Source organism: Anguilla anguilla, chromosome 5 (assembly GCF_013347855.1).
Source record: "Anguilla anguilla isolate fAngAng1 chromosome 5, fAngAng1.pri, whole genome shotgun sequence".
Lineage (NCBI taxonomy): Eukaryota > Metazoa > Chordata > Actinopteri > Anguilliformes > Anguillidae > Anguilla > Anguilla anguilla.
In genome coordinates, this window is record NC_049205.1 from 15,946,412 (window position 1) to 15,964,165 (window position 17,754).

The window sequence follows — 17,754 nt, forward strand, 5'->3', positions numbered from 1 at the left end:
TGGTCAGTGTCTGACGAAGGCTTTGTTTAGATGTGGTGCAGGGCTGTGTTCCTCAAATGTATACACTCAGCTCTGGAATGAGGCAGGTACGGCTCATGCCTTCAAAAAGGATTATTGTTGCGCGGGAAAAAAATATGGTTTACTATGGTGTTTCCAAGGAAACGGGAGGGTAGAACGTCTGCAGAATGCCCTGTTCTCAGTGTAAGTCGGGTCACTTTAAAGATGAGCAGTTCTCCACCGTCATCTGTGTAACATTTATAAGCATTCACAGCAGCTTGTGTCATCTGGAATATAGTTTTATCTGAGAATCTGTGCTGGGATTCGATGACAGATAAACACAGGATCTAAGTGGAGAATGTTTCCTAATCTAGGCGCATGCTAGTGCTGTATAAACATTTTCTCCCTCTGGGCGGTTATCTCTTGACATCTGCTTTGCAGAGAACAAATGGACAGTTCGTAAAAGAAAAAAAAAAACTGTCAAAATTGAATGCCTTTGCCTGTAAAAGTTGGACTAAATGTATCAGACAGAAGGTGCAAAAAAAACTGGGGGGAACTATCTTTGAGAGAGGTGCCAAAAGCCCAATAATCAAACTTTCATACCCATGTGAATCTGAAGGCAGATTCTCATTTTAAATTAAAAAAGCTTCGACTCTGTCAGAGCCCTGGTCTGTTTTTTTTTTTGGATGTACTGTAGCTTGATGTCCTCTGCTAGCTTTTGGTTTCGAGCTCAACTCCTTATTCACTATGCCACACGGCACACTGAAGATATACATCTTCCTCTCAATTTAATTTCTTATCTGTCTGAATATTAGTGCCCATGCTGAATATGCGTTATCATTCACACAAAACCGTCCAATCAGGACTGTCAGGCTCCAGTGTTGGAGAACAACGTCGGCAGTTTTTTGTGATTTCATTTCAGTTCACAGTTTGTGCATTGAAAACTGGGTGTGTTGGCGTGTTTGTCTTTAGCCAATCAGTGACCTAAATGAACCACTTATGTGCTGAAATGCGCCAAAAATGTCCACCACAGGACTGGAATCTGAATCTATTCTGAAAACACATTAACTTTAATTTAATGTTAGTCGAACACACTAGCCCTGAACAATGCTTGTATGTAATTCTGCTTTGTAATCATCGCCATTTTTTTCACTTTCAATTGTTAATGCGTGGTACAGCTGCAATGCTAACGGTTTTGTAAGCTTATAAACACTTCAAAACAGTTTACTGAAGAAGTCTGCAGCCAAACAAAGCACAGACTGCTGTGGACTTGAGCACTTTGTTGATATTGCATCAGCCTGGTAACTTCTGAAGGTCATAAAAAGCAGTTTCACTTAACACTCCTGAACTAGAGGATTCAAAATCCATTAGCTGGGTAATGTTTGATATCATAATGCGTTGCAGTATTAATCCTCGCAGAGTAGTTTAAACATTTGTATTAAACTCAGGAAGACTCCTAAGATATCCCTTCCGTGTGTCGGTTCAGATGATCTTTGTTAATGAGCCTGACAGTAGTGAGGTTTAAACAGTTGTACAGGGAAACCGGACCGCATCCATCACTGTACAGCATCTCCTAAACAAAAGGGAACATGGGGGATGAAGCGTGTCATCTCTCACCGCTGCGTGACATCACTGGTTTGCTGGAATGCCAGGAAAATGTTGCAGAACTGAATAAAAAAATGTCCTGCATTCTCATAAATATATTTCCCTGTAACAGTATAACCTCCATGGCATCCAGGACTGTAGCATCAACACAGAGTATTGTGAGATGGGCATGTATTTGCCAAGTCTTCAATAGACAGTATTAAAGGAATGGCTAGAGCTTGTAGTGTCATCCCTCCATTGAAGGGTTATTCAGTGGATCAGATATGCCAAATATGACTGTAAGGATCAGAGTTGCTCCCTTTGTGCTCTGCATCTAAGGCAGAAACAGTTGAGCATTTCCAAGTTCATAGGCCCTTAGTAAAGGAGATCAATGCTATTTAACCTTCTCTAAGATGGTTTCAGCTTGCCGTGTTTGGGTGCCTGAGTGCTGAGGTGGTGCTCTGAGGGTTTTGGGGGTAAGAAGCGGACAGGAGAAGCGCGCGTTGTTCCCGCGTCGCTCGTCTCCTCGCGTTTCCGAGCGAGCGAGGGGGACAAAAGTCTCGCATCGCAGATCTCGGCCCCCCATCTGTAACGTTATAAAGCCCGAGAAGGCCCTTCCTGCCCAGAGAAAGACCAATTACACCGCAGAGTGCACAGCCCTTTCTGCTACAAGCCACAGATTTATGAGTTTTATATACCTTTAAGAAAGTATATGGCCTCGGCGAAGCAAGGTCACGATAGGGACCTGATCAATATCCCAATGAAAAGCCATTTCAGAAGTTTTTAAGGGTTTCTCGCCCCCCCCCCCTCTTTTTTTCCTTTTGCGGATGCAATATCTGGGGAGTATCGATTGCCGGGGTCCTGTAGTTAGTCAAAGGCTATCTCCTTTGACTAACCCCTTAGTGCGGTGTCACCCTGCTCCCTGTGATAGATTGTTACTCTCCCGACCGCTGTAATTACACAAGGATCCAGCGGGTCATTTATTTCAGCACTTTCACCATTTACCAAAAAATATCCTTTATCTTTGGAGCGCAGCGCTTCTCTTCTGCAGCGAAAGCAGAAAAAGGACACATAAAATACCTCCGCCTGTGTAGGGGGTGGGGGGGCGGGGGTGGGGGAACGTCCCGAGCCTGTGGCCGCACCTTTTATTTGTCATTAAATTCACTTTTTCATTTTCGATCAAGCTCGGCCAGCGAGCCGGCTTCACACCGGCTCTGGCATCGACGTTTGTCCTCGCACAAAAGCCCCGGGATGATTATTTTAAAGATAGACGCGATAAACGGCAGGAGAATGTCCTGAAGCAGCTGTGTTTGATATTATCTCTCCATGATGCATATTACCTCACAGCTGCAATTCACAGGAAATAAAAACAAAAGAATTACAACACAATGGTATTAATCATTGTACAGTATAGTTTAAACACTTGTCACTGTTATTTCACTGCATTGTGGCATTTGTCCAATTCCTTTAGTAGTTTTATACAATTTAGTATTTTTAGTATAAATTGTTTTACAATTTCTTTCATTTTTGCACCGCCGGGATATAAGATATTGATTTAAGAGAAATCAAGTTAATTAATCCTAGACAGTTAGCCAGTTACTTTGTGTGTCCAAATTGTGTTAAATGTACAAAAACAAAAATGTTTCTAGAACCACAGTGACAATAATGGCAATAAATATTGTATCACGAAAAAAAAACACACATTTTAGGCCTTAAGATACTTGCAGTGATAGTAAGGAATTGCTGATAATCCTCCCCATCGTACCTCAAAGCTATCCATGTGGCAAGGGAGACAGGCAAACTAATATGCAGGCACATTTTGGATGTCTGTGGTCTTAGCAGAGGTTGTGGGTTAATTTAATAGAGACCAATAAGTTGCAGTACAGTATGATGAGCCAGTGGTGTCACCAGAAGGACTGCATGAACCCATGGATTTGAATTTTGTGTTATTTTGTCAGTACTGTCTGAATCAATACGCAGTGACAGGACAAGTTCAGTTACAATTGTCCTATTCAAGGGCATATTGTGGTACACCACCGTTAATTACCTTATCTAAAAAAATTTCATGGTTCTCTTTATTTTTTTTACCACTGGTTATTTGAAGAATCTTTCAGTTCTTCTCTGAAATATGGTTTTATGATTATGTATCTGTTAACATGATCCACCGCACATTGGTGTTATGAATGGTCATGTTTTGCTGTCATAAATAGCAACTGTAAGATTGACTGACTCAAAGAACCTGAAAGCTCCTCCCATTCCCAGGTGACCTTGGGAGGGGTTTCAGATCTTCAGTTGATGTACACACCTTCCGCGTATTCCATGCTGTTATATATTTGTCATATCGCACAAGATCATTGCTGTAGCTTAGAGGTCAAATTATTACAATGCAGTCAGTGGTGATGGAAAAATTATGCAGCAGTGTTACAGTGAATACGCACTGATTATTCATAATGATTGATAAATGTTCACACATTTCATTAAAACTGCAGAAATATTGTTGTCGCGCTAAATATTCAGGTGGTGACAGTAATATAATATTTTTTGTTTTGTTTTAGAACAGGCACCGATGGGGTACGTTAATGATGGTAATAAGCCCCACGTTTAGATACAAACCTGACAAATATGCCTGCGTACGTTTTTAATTCCTCAATTAAGCGGGAGGCGTAAAACACGGCATCTTCTTTCCAGACCGGCGGTGAAAATGGAGAACAATTAGCGTATATTATTCTGATTCTTTGTCGTGAAATTTACACTCGGTTTAATAGCTGCTAATTGGAGGGTGCGCGGCGCTGAGCTGAAGGTAATTGTGAATCTATTAGCATTTTTTATTATTTTACGGCGTTAGAGTGCCGCTTTCTCCCCTCCTCCTCGCGGCGGGCTCGAATTCCCATAAGGCAGCGATGTTATGAGGATACCATTTCACCCCTTTGTTTTAGCGCTTCGTTCCCATTGCTCATAAAGCTATTATCTGTGGTTAATTGGAACGAGGCAGCAGCGGTGTTCTCTCAGCTCTGTTACATCCTCACTTCACGACCCTTTCCCCCCACTAATTTCTGAAGCCTCCGAACGGTAAAAGCAATATTGTGTAGAATCATACAAATTATATAGCATTTTGAATGCACCGTAGCTTGTGTTTTATTGTGTTTTTGGTAATATAGTGTCATTGGTAATATACTTTAAACCATGACTGCCTAACCCTGTTCCTGGACATCTACTGTCCTGTAGTCCAGCCGTATAAAAGCTCACCTCATTTGACAGCTAGAGATCCTGTTAATTAGTGGAATCCTGTGTGTCAAATTGGGGTTGGAGTGAAAAGTTACCGGACGGTTTATCTCCAGGAACAGGGTTGGGCAGCCCTGCTTTAAACAATATACAGTATACATAACATACTGTGTGGGGTCTGATTCCACATTCCTTATGTGTATTACACCTGCCCTGGCATAAAATGTTTTATCAGTTCATTTAATTCTGCCTCTGTTGCCTGTTATTGGCTTTTTGAAACAATCCTTTATTTTTGATGTTGCAAGGACAACAAAAGGTTGTTTTTTGAAGCAACAGCCCTTTTCACAGTGTGATATTTTCTAATAGGTGGTCTAATGAGTTGTTAACGATGAGATGACAGGCTCCCTCTGTATCAGAAGACAGTTTGTCTTTTCTTTCAAAAAGTTCCAACCCATAGAGCTGGTGCCTTATGTTACTCCTGCAGGCCCAAATCAGACTCTACCCATGCTGTCAATTGCTGGGTGGCCAATGACTGTCATCTTGAAAAATGAAGGACCAAAGGTTATTAAAAGTAACGGTTGTTTTCTTTTTGGTTATTCTCCGTTTATCTTTTTTAAATTGTATTTAATGCATATTGATGGTTTAGAATGAATACAAGACTTTCACTTATAGTTTGATTCGCCAGGGTGATTTGATCCAGCAAATATTACTTCCATTGTTCTCCAAAACCAAATACTTCCTGATCGTCTCGTCCCGTGATGCACATATAGTTAGTGCAGCGACCTGCACTCTGGGTTGAATCAGGACCATGTTAGTGCTGACTGTGACTGGGTGTCCTGTGGACTAATACAGTGGTAGTGTGCATTTTTCCGATCTCTTTCTGTATGACTGTAGGGACAGGGGTAGCTCTACTGCCTGGCTGAAGAACTGTGCAAATTAGCTGGATGGAACAATATACTGGGGAGGACTTCTACTTTCTGAACTTGGATTTTCCACCTTTGCACCAGTGGCATCAGCTGGCATCTGTTTTTAAGTAAAACAGCACCTTCTCAAATGAACACAGGGTATTGAATGTATCGGATGGACCTACTGTTGCAATTTTGCCATTACAATTTGTGGAGAAAAATATTGAAAAATTAAATAAATAGATAAATAAATGATAAAAATGGAAGTAAAAATCTTTTTTGGTATAATTTGAGACAATACCTTTTAAAGTAATATTTATGAAAATGAAGAATTTATGTCAAAAATATAAATTCCATTTGTAACAAGAGCTTTGGTAATTGTGCTGTTTTTCAGGTAATAACCTGAAAGTTGTTTCAAGTGTATGGAACAGAGATACTTTGCTGGTGTTAGAGTGATATCTTTGGCTTTATTGGGTACTGCAGGCCACCAAATGGTAATGAGGTCCCGTAAGAAACCGAAATAGTGTGATATTTCGTTCGTCATTTTTCAAAAATTATTTGCAACAACTCACTGATTCCATTCACATTTTGTAGAACCCGCAGGTTCTTATACATCCTTTCCCCCAAGAAAAGGATTAAATGCGATGACATTGCTTGGCAACAGTAAAACTTAACATATAAAACAAGTCAAGAGCAATTTGACTGAAGAGAAACATGCCTTGGGAAAAACACAGTGCTGTTGAGTCCAATCTGTTAAGTGTCTTTGTACAGGATGTGCAGTCAAAGCTGCAATTGGGCACCCCTTGATCAAAGCTAATGTGGTAAATTCCGTGGGCTGCATCAGCCAAAAGCCTTCCCCTTCTTGCCATTTTGATTATTTTGAAACAGAATTTTAACATACGGCGTGTCCAAACGACCCATAAACTGTATCCTTCATCTGTCCGTTCGTTGTTTGGTGTGCATTACTATTTAACTTGGAAAGCAGAACCTTTCTGTTCTGTTCTGGAAGTCGATTGTTTCACGCCTCAGAGAGGGAAAAGATTACTCCGCTCACTATTGTCTGTGAAGGCAAATGAAGCAAGTTTTTCCCTTACGGAGCTCCTTTGAAGGAGACAAAACATTGGGTTACTGTAGTGCCACAGATTCTTTCTTGTTTTCCTTAGGTTGTACTCTTCTGTTAAGCAAAACCCTCAGTGTGCTTATTGGATTTCAATTTAATTTGAATTAATTTAGTTTTGTTTATGTTTAGGGATAATGACTTTAGTAATTACTTTATATCTTGGATATGGATGTGATATGGATATCTAAATCAGTTTCTAATAATAAAAATTCAAAATAAAATCATAATAAAATATTTCCCTCCATAAGACCTAGATGACAGACATGTTCACCGTGACTGCATCTTATGTTCATCTTAGTAAAAGAGAGAAAAGCCTCGCTTTTATATTTGTTGTAAGAAATGCTCATCCTAGCGTACTTTCTTGAAAAACGTCTTAAAAAATGAAAAATTGTAAGGATGTGGACAAGTTCCAAAAATCCTTCATTACTGTGTTTTATGCTGCTCATTATGGAATCAGTTTGCATACAGTTGATGTAAATTTTCCACTGTGTGTGCTAGGAATTTTGCTCTCCTATCTACACCATTATATATCAGATTTCCTCTCCACATGTGAACCAGGAATACATTATTTGAGCATAATATGGTGGACTGTGCAATTACATTTTGTTGTATTGATTTAAATTACAGAACAATCAGATTTCACTGTGATTCTAATATTCCAATATTTTTTTAAAGACAATTATGGCAGACATCAAGCTATTTAATGTTGTTTTGATTGATACTAATGCAATGTGCATTCTTTTCAAAGTGACCAATTATTAATTAGTAAATGAACGCTTTAAAATGAACAACATGAAAGCTTTAGTTAAAGCAAATCAAACTAAAATAAATCCTTGTGTAATTTGCACCAAATGAGTAATTATCTCATCAAGCGGGTTTGGTCATAATTGATTGGGTCCTTGAGATCCAGTGTGTGGAACAGAGCGTGCTGTGAAAAGTGCATAGATAAAACATGGTAGCGTAAAAGATTTTCACTTTAAGAATGAGCCTTAATGCATGTGTATGTAAATGACCTCAGCGAACGTAATCATTTGGACTTTTTTTCCATTTCCATATTTCCAGCTCTATCCATTTGGCCCGGCTCTCTTTTTAATTTAAGGTGGGGGGTACTGCGAGGTCGGCCGCTGTTCTGGAGTGACAGAGAGGAACTGCGTGGCCCCCCTCACAAAAATGACAAATTTTCAATTTGTTTGTTGGGGTTTTATAAACGCACCGTTTATGCAAATCCAAAATAATCTTCCTCGCACCGGTGGCGTGCGCGCAATTTGAGGGGTGCCAATCGGCAGACATTAATGAAAAAAAAACCCAAAAGAGGGACCTCGTCTGCATACCTGATCTCCACGTCTGCAGCGGAATTAATCCTCCTCGAGATTATAAATGACTGTTTGTCCTTTATAAAGTGCCACACACTGGAGTGATGTATAAAATGACGTGTATTTTGCATGTCCTGTTTGTAATGAAAAAGGTCATTTTGTATCATTTACATAATCTCCAGTCAGAAATGAGCCTCACCGTAATACTGTCCGTATAACTTGCACATTATCGGAGGTTCAAAACTATCATTATTCACGGGAGGTAATTTAACAGTGGAATAAATGATCTGTTATGCCATTTGATTTTTTTTTTAATATCGTTGCGGAAAATATCACAGTCTCCCACAAATGGCATTTTAAAGAGGGTAAACAGTGATGCATTTCCTTTAGATGTCCATGCAACCGATTGGATCTTGATGGATGGCAGTCATTTGTCTTTGTCAGGAAAAAAGAACAATTCAGACATTGAAATAAGAATTATATCAAACTTTCTGAGCTGACGGAGAGGACTCCTTAGCACCATTTTTCCGCTGTCTTTGATTTGCCGGGAAGAAGCAAAGGTGAGGCACAATGACCTTGAAACTTGCAAGGCAGAACCATTTCAAAAACATTTCATTTTTTCAACGGTTATGTATTTTCTTGCTTTGATATCAGTTTCTGATTTCTTTTTGGCAGGGCAGTACAATAGCTATGCACAATTAGTTTAAAAACAATCAAACGCTTTGTGTTGGAGTGTACTGTGCAGATGTATTTAATTGCCGTCTGTTACAGAACCTTTTATTCAGAAGAATCACTTTAATCAACAAAGGCTATTGCTGTTAAATATGGAAAATACAATTTTTAAAGTTGTTCGTTGTTAGTAAGTCTAGTTCGTTCAAAATAAGTTTGAAAAAAGTTATGCGTATTGAAATGCCCTCAGCTTTTGAATCATTGCTTTTTGATTTTAATTTCTACCTCTTACTTTTTTCCCCTTACCTGAATTTAATCCATTGTAGCTATCTATTTTTTATCTATTGCATTCTTTGGAAAGGATTCTTGTTAGAATGTCTGTGTCACTGAGTGACATAGAACATTTTCACATGGTTCCTTGTTTAGCCATTTCCATAGCCATATCATACTGCCATAAGTTGTTCAATGTAAAAGCTTGATACATTGAAAAAAGTAAACATACTTATGTTTGCTTAGATACTGTATATTTCCCAAACATGAAGTCAAACCAAAGTTCATATAATTATTCTCAGTGAAAACAAATGATAATGGTGTGAGTATTGTTACATATTTGGTCTGATAACGTGTGTGTTTACTATTTTCAATGTAACAAGCTTTTATCAGACAAAGAACATCTTATGGCTTACAGTATGACATGGCTTCTGAACATTACATAGTTGGTCTGATAAATTGTGGGAACTTTATCCTTATTTTGCCTTATAATCATAACTTAGCATTGGAATGTAATTTATGCAAGTTTTTGTAATTATGTCATTTTAATCACCAATGAATTAGGTTTTCTGTGTAAAAAGTCAGCAACTGGTTGTAAATGAACACCAGAGATGGCAGCACACAACCAGTTCCTTTAACAGGCAGGTAAATAAGTACTCTGAGCATGCAAGCGAACATCCAGTTATTTTTTTCTCACAGAACCACCCGAAGGCTTCCCCGCGCTGGCTCTCCGCCCCCCCCCCCCCCCGTTTCCATCCTGTAATTTACGGTGTGTTTGACACGCGCGGTTCCTCCAGGTAGCCGCGGCTGCGGCCCGGTTAGCGGTTGCGACGCGGTTAGCGGTTGCGACGCGGTTAGCCCGCTATAGGAGCGCTGCCGTTTTGTCCGAGGCCCGGCCCTCCTCCAGTCCCCGGCACTCCATTGATCTGCAGCCCAGTAACCGGCCTTCGCCGAGAGCACTTAGCATAATTAAGCGCTTTGTTTATCGCGACGCGCCGGAGCGCCAAGTGGAGTCGACAAAAAGCTGCTCGACACAAATAAAACAGGCTATTTAGCAGCGCGGCCGAAGCTTTCAGGGTTGTACCTAAAAAGGTGCTTTCCCTTCTCATGGAGTCCACATGTTCCCTAAAAATTCTGTCCATTTTTTCAGAAATTTTTCTTCTGAAATCGTTAAATTGTCAGTTGCATTACCAGTATTATAAAGCACATTGCTATTGCGTGCTTTCTGTAAACGTGCACGGTTTAACTTGGAGAGCCTCTTGAATCTATTGTTAACGGAAAATGAATAAAAATGTAATTATTCCCTTACATTAATGGCTCTGATGGCTTTTTATACCTCACAAGTGTGTTACATTGGGTGTGTTTTGAGGAGTAGTTATTTCCTAAGTGCTCTGTAATACACCCATTAAGACAGCAGCCAGCTCTTAGTCAAATGAGTCAGGCCCAGAGACGTTTTTTATGATTAAACTAATTAGTGATAAAACGTGTGTGTGTGTGTCTGTCTGTGTGTGTCTGTGTGTTTTAGTGTGACGGCTCAGTGGCCTTTGTAATTTTAATTGTTGTTATCATGAAGACTGGTGCAGCATATTTCCACCAAGACGGCAGTGGATGGATGAATAATTTATCACCTGTATAAAAACTCCTCTCCAGAACAAGCGTGTGCACTTTCAGAAGGGATTGATGGTGCTCTAGGTGAATGCATTTCCCTGCCTTTCATTAGGGCTCTGTTGTCTCACGGTTGTGCGTGTGTGTGTGTGCATCTGTGCGTGTGTACGGTCGGTGTGTGTGTTGATGTGTGTGTGTGTGTGTGTTTGTGTGTGTGTGTTGATGTGTGTGTGTGTGTGTGTGTGTGTGAAGCTGCAGAGAATATTTCCAGCTCCAGGACTAATTATGGCTGCTGATGTCCTGATGAAGCGATCCTTTCTGTGTCGTTCCCTGAAGGCGGAGGGGGGTTGAAGGGTGGGTGGAGTGTGTGTGTGTGTGTCTGTGTGTGTGTGTGTGGGGGGGGGGGGGGGGCTTGATTCAGGGCTGCAGCCACGCAGACGTATGATAATAATTTTAACAGATTAATGTGGAAATCCAGAATGATGGAGTGGCCATTTGTATTGGAGCCTATCAGACGCAAACAGGACCGGAGCATTGTGTGACCAGGGATGGGGGGGGGTGGAGGGGGTGGAGGGGAAGCCAGGCCTCCCCGCAGGCTGATACACCCTCTTCCATTTTCACACCCCTCTCCCCTCGTCTCTCTGAGGGAGAAACTGAAAGTTTGAACGCCGTCAGCCAATAAGAAAGAAGTGGGGCAAAGACGGCACTGCCGAGCCAGGCAAACATGGTCATTTCATTTAGCGAGCAAGTGTGTCCTGTTTCATTTAGTGCGTACTGCTCCCTCCCTTCTTTTTTTCTTTATGGAGCATCTATAATGTTTGCTTTGAGAACTGCTGTGCTACTATCTGTATGCATATTTCTGAATTCAATCAAAAGACACGTCTTTTGACACTGCTATGAACTATGAAAAACGCTGATGTTTGCAGTATCTCACTAAAGGTTACGAGGAGCACACACAAAATTCTAATCACTTAAATTTTATTTATTTTATTTGAACTAATAATATGTGGGTGCAAGTCCAATGGTTTGGCAAAGCTTCTCTGAATGTCTTGTGCTGACAGTGCTGAATATCTTTACTTTCATACGTAAAAGTATGTACACATGCATACATACATACATACTATATGAGATCTTTGTAAGTTTGTCCTCTTTTGTTTGGTAAATATATTTTAGTTTGAAATGAGTCTAAAATATTGCCTGTATTTCTTTTGAAACGGTTGGCAGTGAAATATTAGATAGTCGCGCGATTTCTGCTTTGGGCGAATGTGAATTACCGCGCGCGATAATGGCAGCGTCAGGCCCTCCTACCAATTTGCCGGGCCTTCAAGAAGAATTTCCTGATAAATCGAGTAATTAATGGCTTTCATTAGCTCTGGCTCTCTGGTCTTCGCTCCTTTTCCTTAGATTGTATTTATTGTCTTTGTTTTAAGCCCCGTCTCCCCTGACGGCCCACGTGTGATCATTTTTCTCTGCTTCCAGATTAGCAGAACCTTAGCTCAGATGATATTTAGCACCCAGTCACAGAACCTGCGTAGGCACTCTCCATTTCCAGTGTCCTCTACGGCTAGGATTCAGCTGCTTCGCCTCTCAGTTTTTTCATCATTTTCGTGCACGGGAGATGAAACTGCCATTTCTGCCTGTTCGCACCTTCTCCCTTTGTAGCAGCACACTGTTATTTTCTGCACACGCTCCCTTTGTCTCTGTTCAGCCCACTTATCAGTTAATTTATTTTCCTCGCTTTTCATATCCCACGTTACCCGGGGCTAGAGTGTACCCCGGTCATCGAACACAGAATATCCTTCTGGGTTTTTATTTTGTCTGAGCCTTTAATTACTCCGTTAGATCAGATATAAGGCTGGCCGTTGTAGCTGACAGCGTTGTCAGTGTACTTTAGTATCTGAATTGACTACGATAGCACGCTGAGCCAGAGCATTCCTGGAACCTGGAACTGGGTCAATAACCTCTCACCCTCTTCAAAATCCTTCACCGGGTTCCCCCACCCCCCCATCATGGATACTTGGATTAACATGGCTTTGGACGTTCTGAGAAATCTGTAGACTTCGTACCAAGGGGGTGCTTAAATGGCCATTATACTGATTTATGTGTCTTGGGTGTGTTGGCCCTGTTGCACAATAAACCTTATTCTCACATGGACAAAGCAAAATGGACTTAGAGAATTATATTTCACTGGCTTGTAGTAAATCCTCGCACCGGGGGCTTCTGAGTCCCTGGTAAAGCTATTTAGTGTACGCCGACCCGAGCACCAGCGTGTTTTTGTCCGGCAGGGCTGTTCCTGAGTAGCCGAGGATATTCTGTGAATGGAGAGTGGGGCATTTCTCAATAAATTAAATGAGCAAATATTAAGTCACACAAGTCAGTAAACTGCATATAACTCAACAGTGTCCCACACGCAAGTCTTCCCTATACAGCTTGATATGCAGAGATTCAAATGACATTTGTTCTTGATGTAATTAGATGTTGAAACAGTTCTGTGTGATATGAGGTAGAGGGCATTCTGGGTAATTTATTGTGACAAATGAAGCACATTCCTCCTCATGCTGGAATGGATCCTTTATAAAAAACAAGCGAGTCAGAAAGAAGGGGTATTAAAAAACGAATGATAGTGGCACGAAAATGTATTTCCCCGTGATGTGTTTTCTCTGCCTTGGGGTGAGATGTAATGAATATTTAAAGAGATTATTTTAATTACATTCCTGCAAGTGTGAACAGAGTAATATTTTTCTGTAGCGCACGTGCCTGTTGACCGCGGCGCTCTTCATTAAAAGTTAACGCCGTGGAAACCCCCCCCACTCCCCCCCCCCCCCCCCCCGTTTGACGGGGTGGAATGATTTACTGACCCCATGTTGGTAAAAGGTGCAAATTGAGAAGACAAACGAGAGAGCGGCGGGGACGGTGATTAATATTCGGTAATGCCGTCCCGCGCTCCGGGCCGGGGGGGGGGAGCGGCCTCCCCCGTACCCCCAGCGCCGGCCCGCGAGGGTGCCCTGCTGGGGCTGAAATTAGGCTGGGAGAGGAGGCTCACGCCACGGGCGAGGGGAAACTGATCACTCTGTCAGCACTTCATTCTGGCATGATGTATTTAGGGCTCATTTCACCTTCCTCACAGGAGCGGGGAGGAAAAAAAGCAGTTCCTTGATCTGGAGGAAGGTGATATTGTTATTTTCAAGGACATACCTAAAGAAGTTGAGCGGTTGTGTACAAAGGGAGAGGGGGTGGGGGGTGGGGGGGCTGGGGGGTTGGTTTGAGGTTTTTTTTTTTTTTGGGGGGGTGGGAGTGGGGGGGGGGTGGGAAGAGGCAGCAAAAACAAGGCATGCTTTATACGCGGGCCTTCGCTCGCCGCCCCGCTGTTTGATAATTGCTAACATGTGCGCCGCCTCTGTTTCCCCGCAGTCGCCCTCGCCAGTTCTGGCGCCTGGACTACTGGGAGGACGACCTGAGGAGGCGGCGGCGCTTCGTCCGGAACCCCTCCGGATCGGCGCATTCCGAGGCCTCGCCCCGGGCCGTGCCCCTCAACGGTCAGTAGCCCCCCCCCCCCCAGCCCCCCACCCCCCCCCCCCCCCCCCCCCCGGCCCCACCAAACCCCCCCCCCCAAAAAAACTAAAACCTTTGTCACCCCTCGCCCGCAGGTACACGGCAGTAAAAATTACAGCTACAGTTGCCGTAAAAAATTTTATTGCGCCAGCGGACGCGGTGAAGGGGGAGCCCCTGTTTGAACGGTTCACGCGGTTCGGCCTCTTAAGTGGTCTCAGTTAATGAGGGTTCGCGCCCGCCGCCTGTTCCGGGCTGCGCCGTTTCTGGGGGCCCTCCTTTCACTGTTTCATGTCATTTGTTTCAGGTGTCAGATTAGCCGAGGAAACCCCTCTTTAGGATGATGTGTTTTCCCTCCATTTAAAAAAATTTTTTTTTTAAGTTTCTTGGAAGGTCAAAGGGCGCAGTAAAAGCAAAACTCTATACTATACTCAGAACTGAACTGAATCGTGCTGAAAATTTAATTTGACCTTTTTATCCACTGTGATTCTGACACTATTAAGTATGTGCCAGAGTGATGACTGCAGCTATACATATAAGTGCACACACGTATATGGTATACAGTGAGCTCCATAATGTTTGGGACAAAGACTTTTTTTTTCTTGATTTGGCTCTGTACTCCACAATTTTTGATTTATTATCAAACAATGTTTTTAAAGTGCAGACTCAAAGCTTTTATTAAAGGGTATTTTTATACGTTCTGATTTCACTATGTGAAATCTCTGGGCCCCATAAGGTTTTTCTGAATAGTCAGGTGTGTTAAATTGCTTTCTTAATGCAGGTTAAGAGAGCTTTCAGTATCTGGTCTTGATTCTAGGATTTAGGTTGCCTTTGGAGTCTGTTATTGCCGATTGTCAACATGAAAATCAGTCTTGTGCCAGCAAAAGTCAAGGAAGCCATTATGAACCTGAAAATTAAGACAAAAATGTCAGAGACATAGTACAGACCTTAGGCCTACAAAAATCAACTGTTTAGAACATGATTAAAAAATAACGCCCTGGCGAGCTTAGGAATCACAAAGGGCCTGGTAGGCCAAGGAAGTCCTTTACTGTTGGTGACTGAAGAATTATCACCAAAATGAAGAAAAACCCTACAAACACCTGTCTGACAGGTCAGAAACACTTCAGGAGGTTCTGTCAGTGACTGCTGTCCACAGAAGTGTCACAAACAGAATTACAGTGGCTACACTGCAGGATGCAAACCACTAGTTAGCCGCAATGCAGGATGGCCAGGTTACAGTTAGCTAAGAAGTACCTAAAAGAGCCTGCAGAGTTCTGGAAAATGGTCTTGTGGACAGGAGCTGTTTATCTGCTCAATTTAAACCAAATGCCTCCAAACTCTTTGAGCGGGGCATCATCCTAAAACAAAACAATGATCCCAAACATACTGCTAACGCAACAAAGGAGATTTTCAAAGCCAAAAACGGAAAAATTCTTGACTGGCCAAGTCATTTATGCAATCTGAATTCAATTGAACATGCGTTTTTTATTCTAAGGCAAGTAGCTCTCGAAACAAGCAGGAGCTGCAGTACAGGATACTGATACAAGATACTCAACACCTGGTTATGTCTATGAGGCACAGACTTCAAACAGTCATTGCATGCAAAGGATATGAAACAATAGATTTTGATTGAACAGATTTACATAACATTAATATGTGAAATCAAAATGTAGAAAAATACCCTTTAATAGACGCACAGAATCTGCACATTAACCACATGTTTTTTATTACAAATCTAAAATTGTAAAGTACAGAGCCAAGTACAGAGTGAAAAAAATATCTTTGTCCCAAACATTATGGAGTTGACTGCATGTATAAAATTTACCAAAAATGTAGATGTTGATTGCATAAATATTCAACCCATATTCTTAGGCAGCTCTAAATTAATGAAAGTGCAAAAAAATCACCTTAAGATTGGCCTCTGATTATCATCATTTCAGACACCCAGTTTTGGGAGGATCATTGGCCTGTTAGTGAAACTGAACAAAAGACAAAAATATGACAAATAAGACAAGGTTTCTCAGCAAGTTTGGGTGTAGGTTATCAAAAGGCAAGAGTTTTGGAGAAGGATACATACATTTCTTAATCTTTGTATTTCCTTGTGAGAGCTGTTGGCTCAATAATAAGGAAATTGAAGCTTCGCCATTCCACCTAAACTCTGTCTAGGAAAAGCCATCTCTCAGTAAACCGAATACAAGAGCAAATAGAACTCAGAGGGGAAGCCATTTTGAGGCCAAACAGTTGTTTTTAAATAGCTAGAGTTTAATGGCTGAGCATGGAGAAAATGTGCATTAGTCAGCAATGGCATGAGCACTATACAAACCTGGTCTGTACAACAGGATGTTAAGAAAGAAACCATTAATAAAAATTAAAAAAACATCTCAAAGCCCACCTGGAGTTTGCAAGAAGGCACAAGTGTGATCCAGCTCAAATGTGGGAAATGGTTTTGTGTTCGGATGAAACTAAAATAGCTTCTTGGCGAAAATACAAAGCATTAATGTCGGGCACAAACATAACACTACGTGTCTCCCACATAACACCATCTCTACCTGAAGCATGATGGAGGTGGCATACCACTGAGGTGTCATAATTATTTTAGTTTTTTGCTCATTAACAATTATGTTTTAATTACTGAATGAAACAAACAAACATATTTTTGCTGTGAATAAACAAATAATTAACACTGTACAATTGCTTTGCATTTCCTCAACAAAGCTTTCTGAAAAAAAGGTGTTGACGAAATACATTTCAACAGAAGCACGTTTCTGTACTGGACAAGAGACTAGTGTTAGTCAAAGGCCTATGTTTCAGCCATCATGAAGTTATACAAAAAAGCAGAGCGGTGCGATTATGTTTTGCTTTTTGAATAGAAGCGAAATGAAACAATTTATCAACATATCGTGCGCAGTGCAACTTGCTCCTTTTTTGCATTGACCAATTGCCGGTGGAAACCACTCAATATGAGCACAATGCAAATTTAATCAATCCGGTATTATTTTTTATGCTTCAGCTGTGCGGCAAGGCAACCTTGCTTGAGGACACACAAAGCACGGCAGAATTTAAAACAGCCTCATCAATAACCGCGGATAGCGCAAAGAGCGGGGCTGAAGACAAATCGGCACTGTTCAACAAACCTCCAGAGCACTGGGATTGGATCCAATTAATGCTGCGCCTTCTCCCTGCTCTATCAGCAGTTTATAAAATAGCAGGGGCTCGTGGCGAACTCTATATAAGGATCCAGAGATGCTAACGGTTGAGATGGAGCCGGGAACCAATTACCCTGATTAAAACGACGCCGTTCACACTGAGCTTTGTTCAATACCCTGAATGCGATAAAGAAGGATTTTGCGATACTTTATTTCACAGCTCTCGTTTTTAAAGTTTACAGAGCTGTACATACCTCTCTGTTCCTCCTAAGCGCTAACGCCTTTCCGCGCTGTTCCCACTCAGTCCAATGGCAGCACAATCAGAAACATTTAGCCAGGAGTTTCACCGGCTTAACCTTCTCTGACCAGTGGGG

General features: G+C 41.6%; 1 protein-coding gene across 5 annotated transcripts in view; it reads left to right on the forward strand.

Moving 5' to 3' along the window:
* LOC118226887 (lipopolysaccharide-responsive and beige-like anchor protein) overlaps positions 1 to 17,754 on the forward strand; it is a 212,269-nt gene that overhangs the window by 105,020 nt on the left and 89,495 nt on the right. For all 5 annotated transcript variants that reach the window (XM_035416849.1, XM_035416853.1, XM_035416854.1 and 2 more), the window contains one exon: positions 14,097 to 14,221. In XM_035416849.1, coding sequence (XP_035272740.1) covers positions 14,097 to 14,221 — 125 coding nt within the window. The remainder of the gene's footprint in view (positions 1 to 14,096; positions 14,222 to 17,754) is intronic.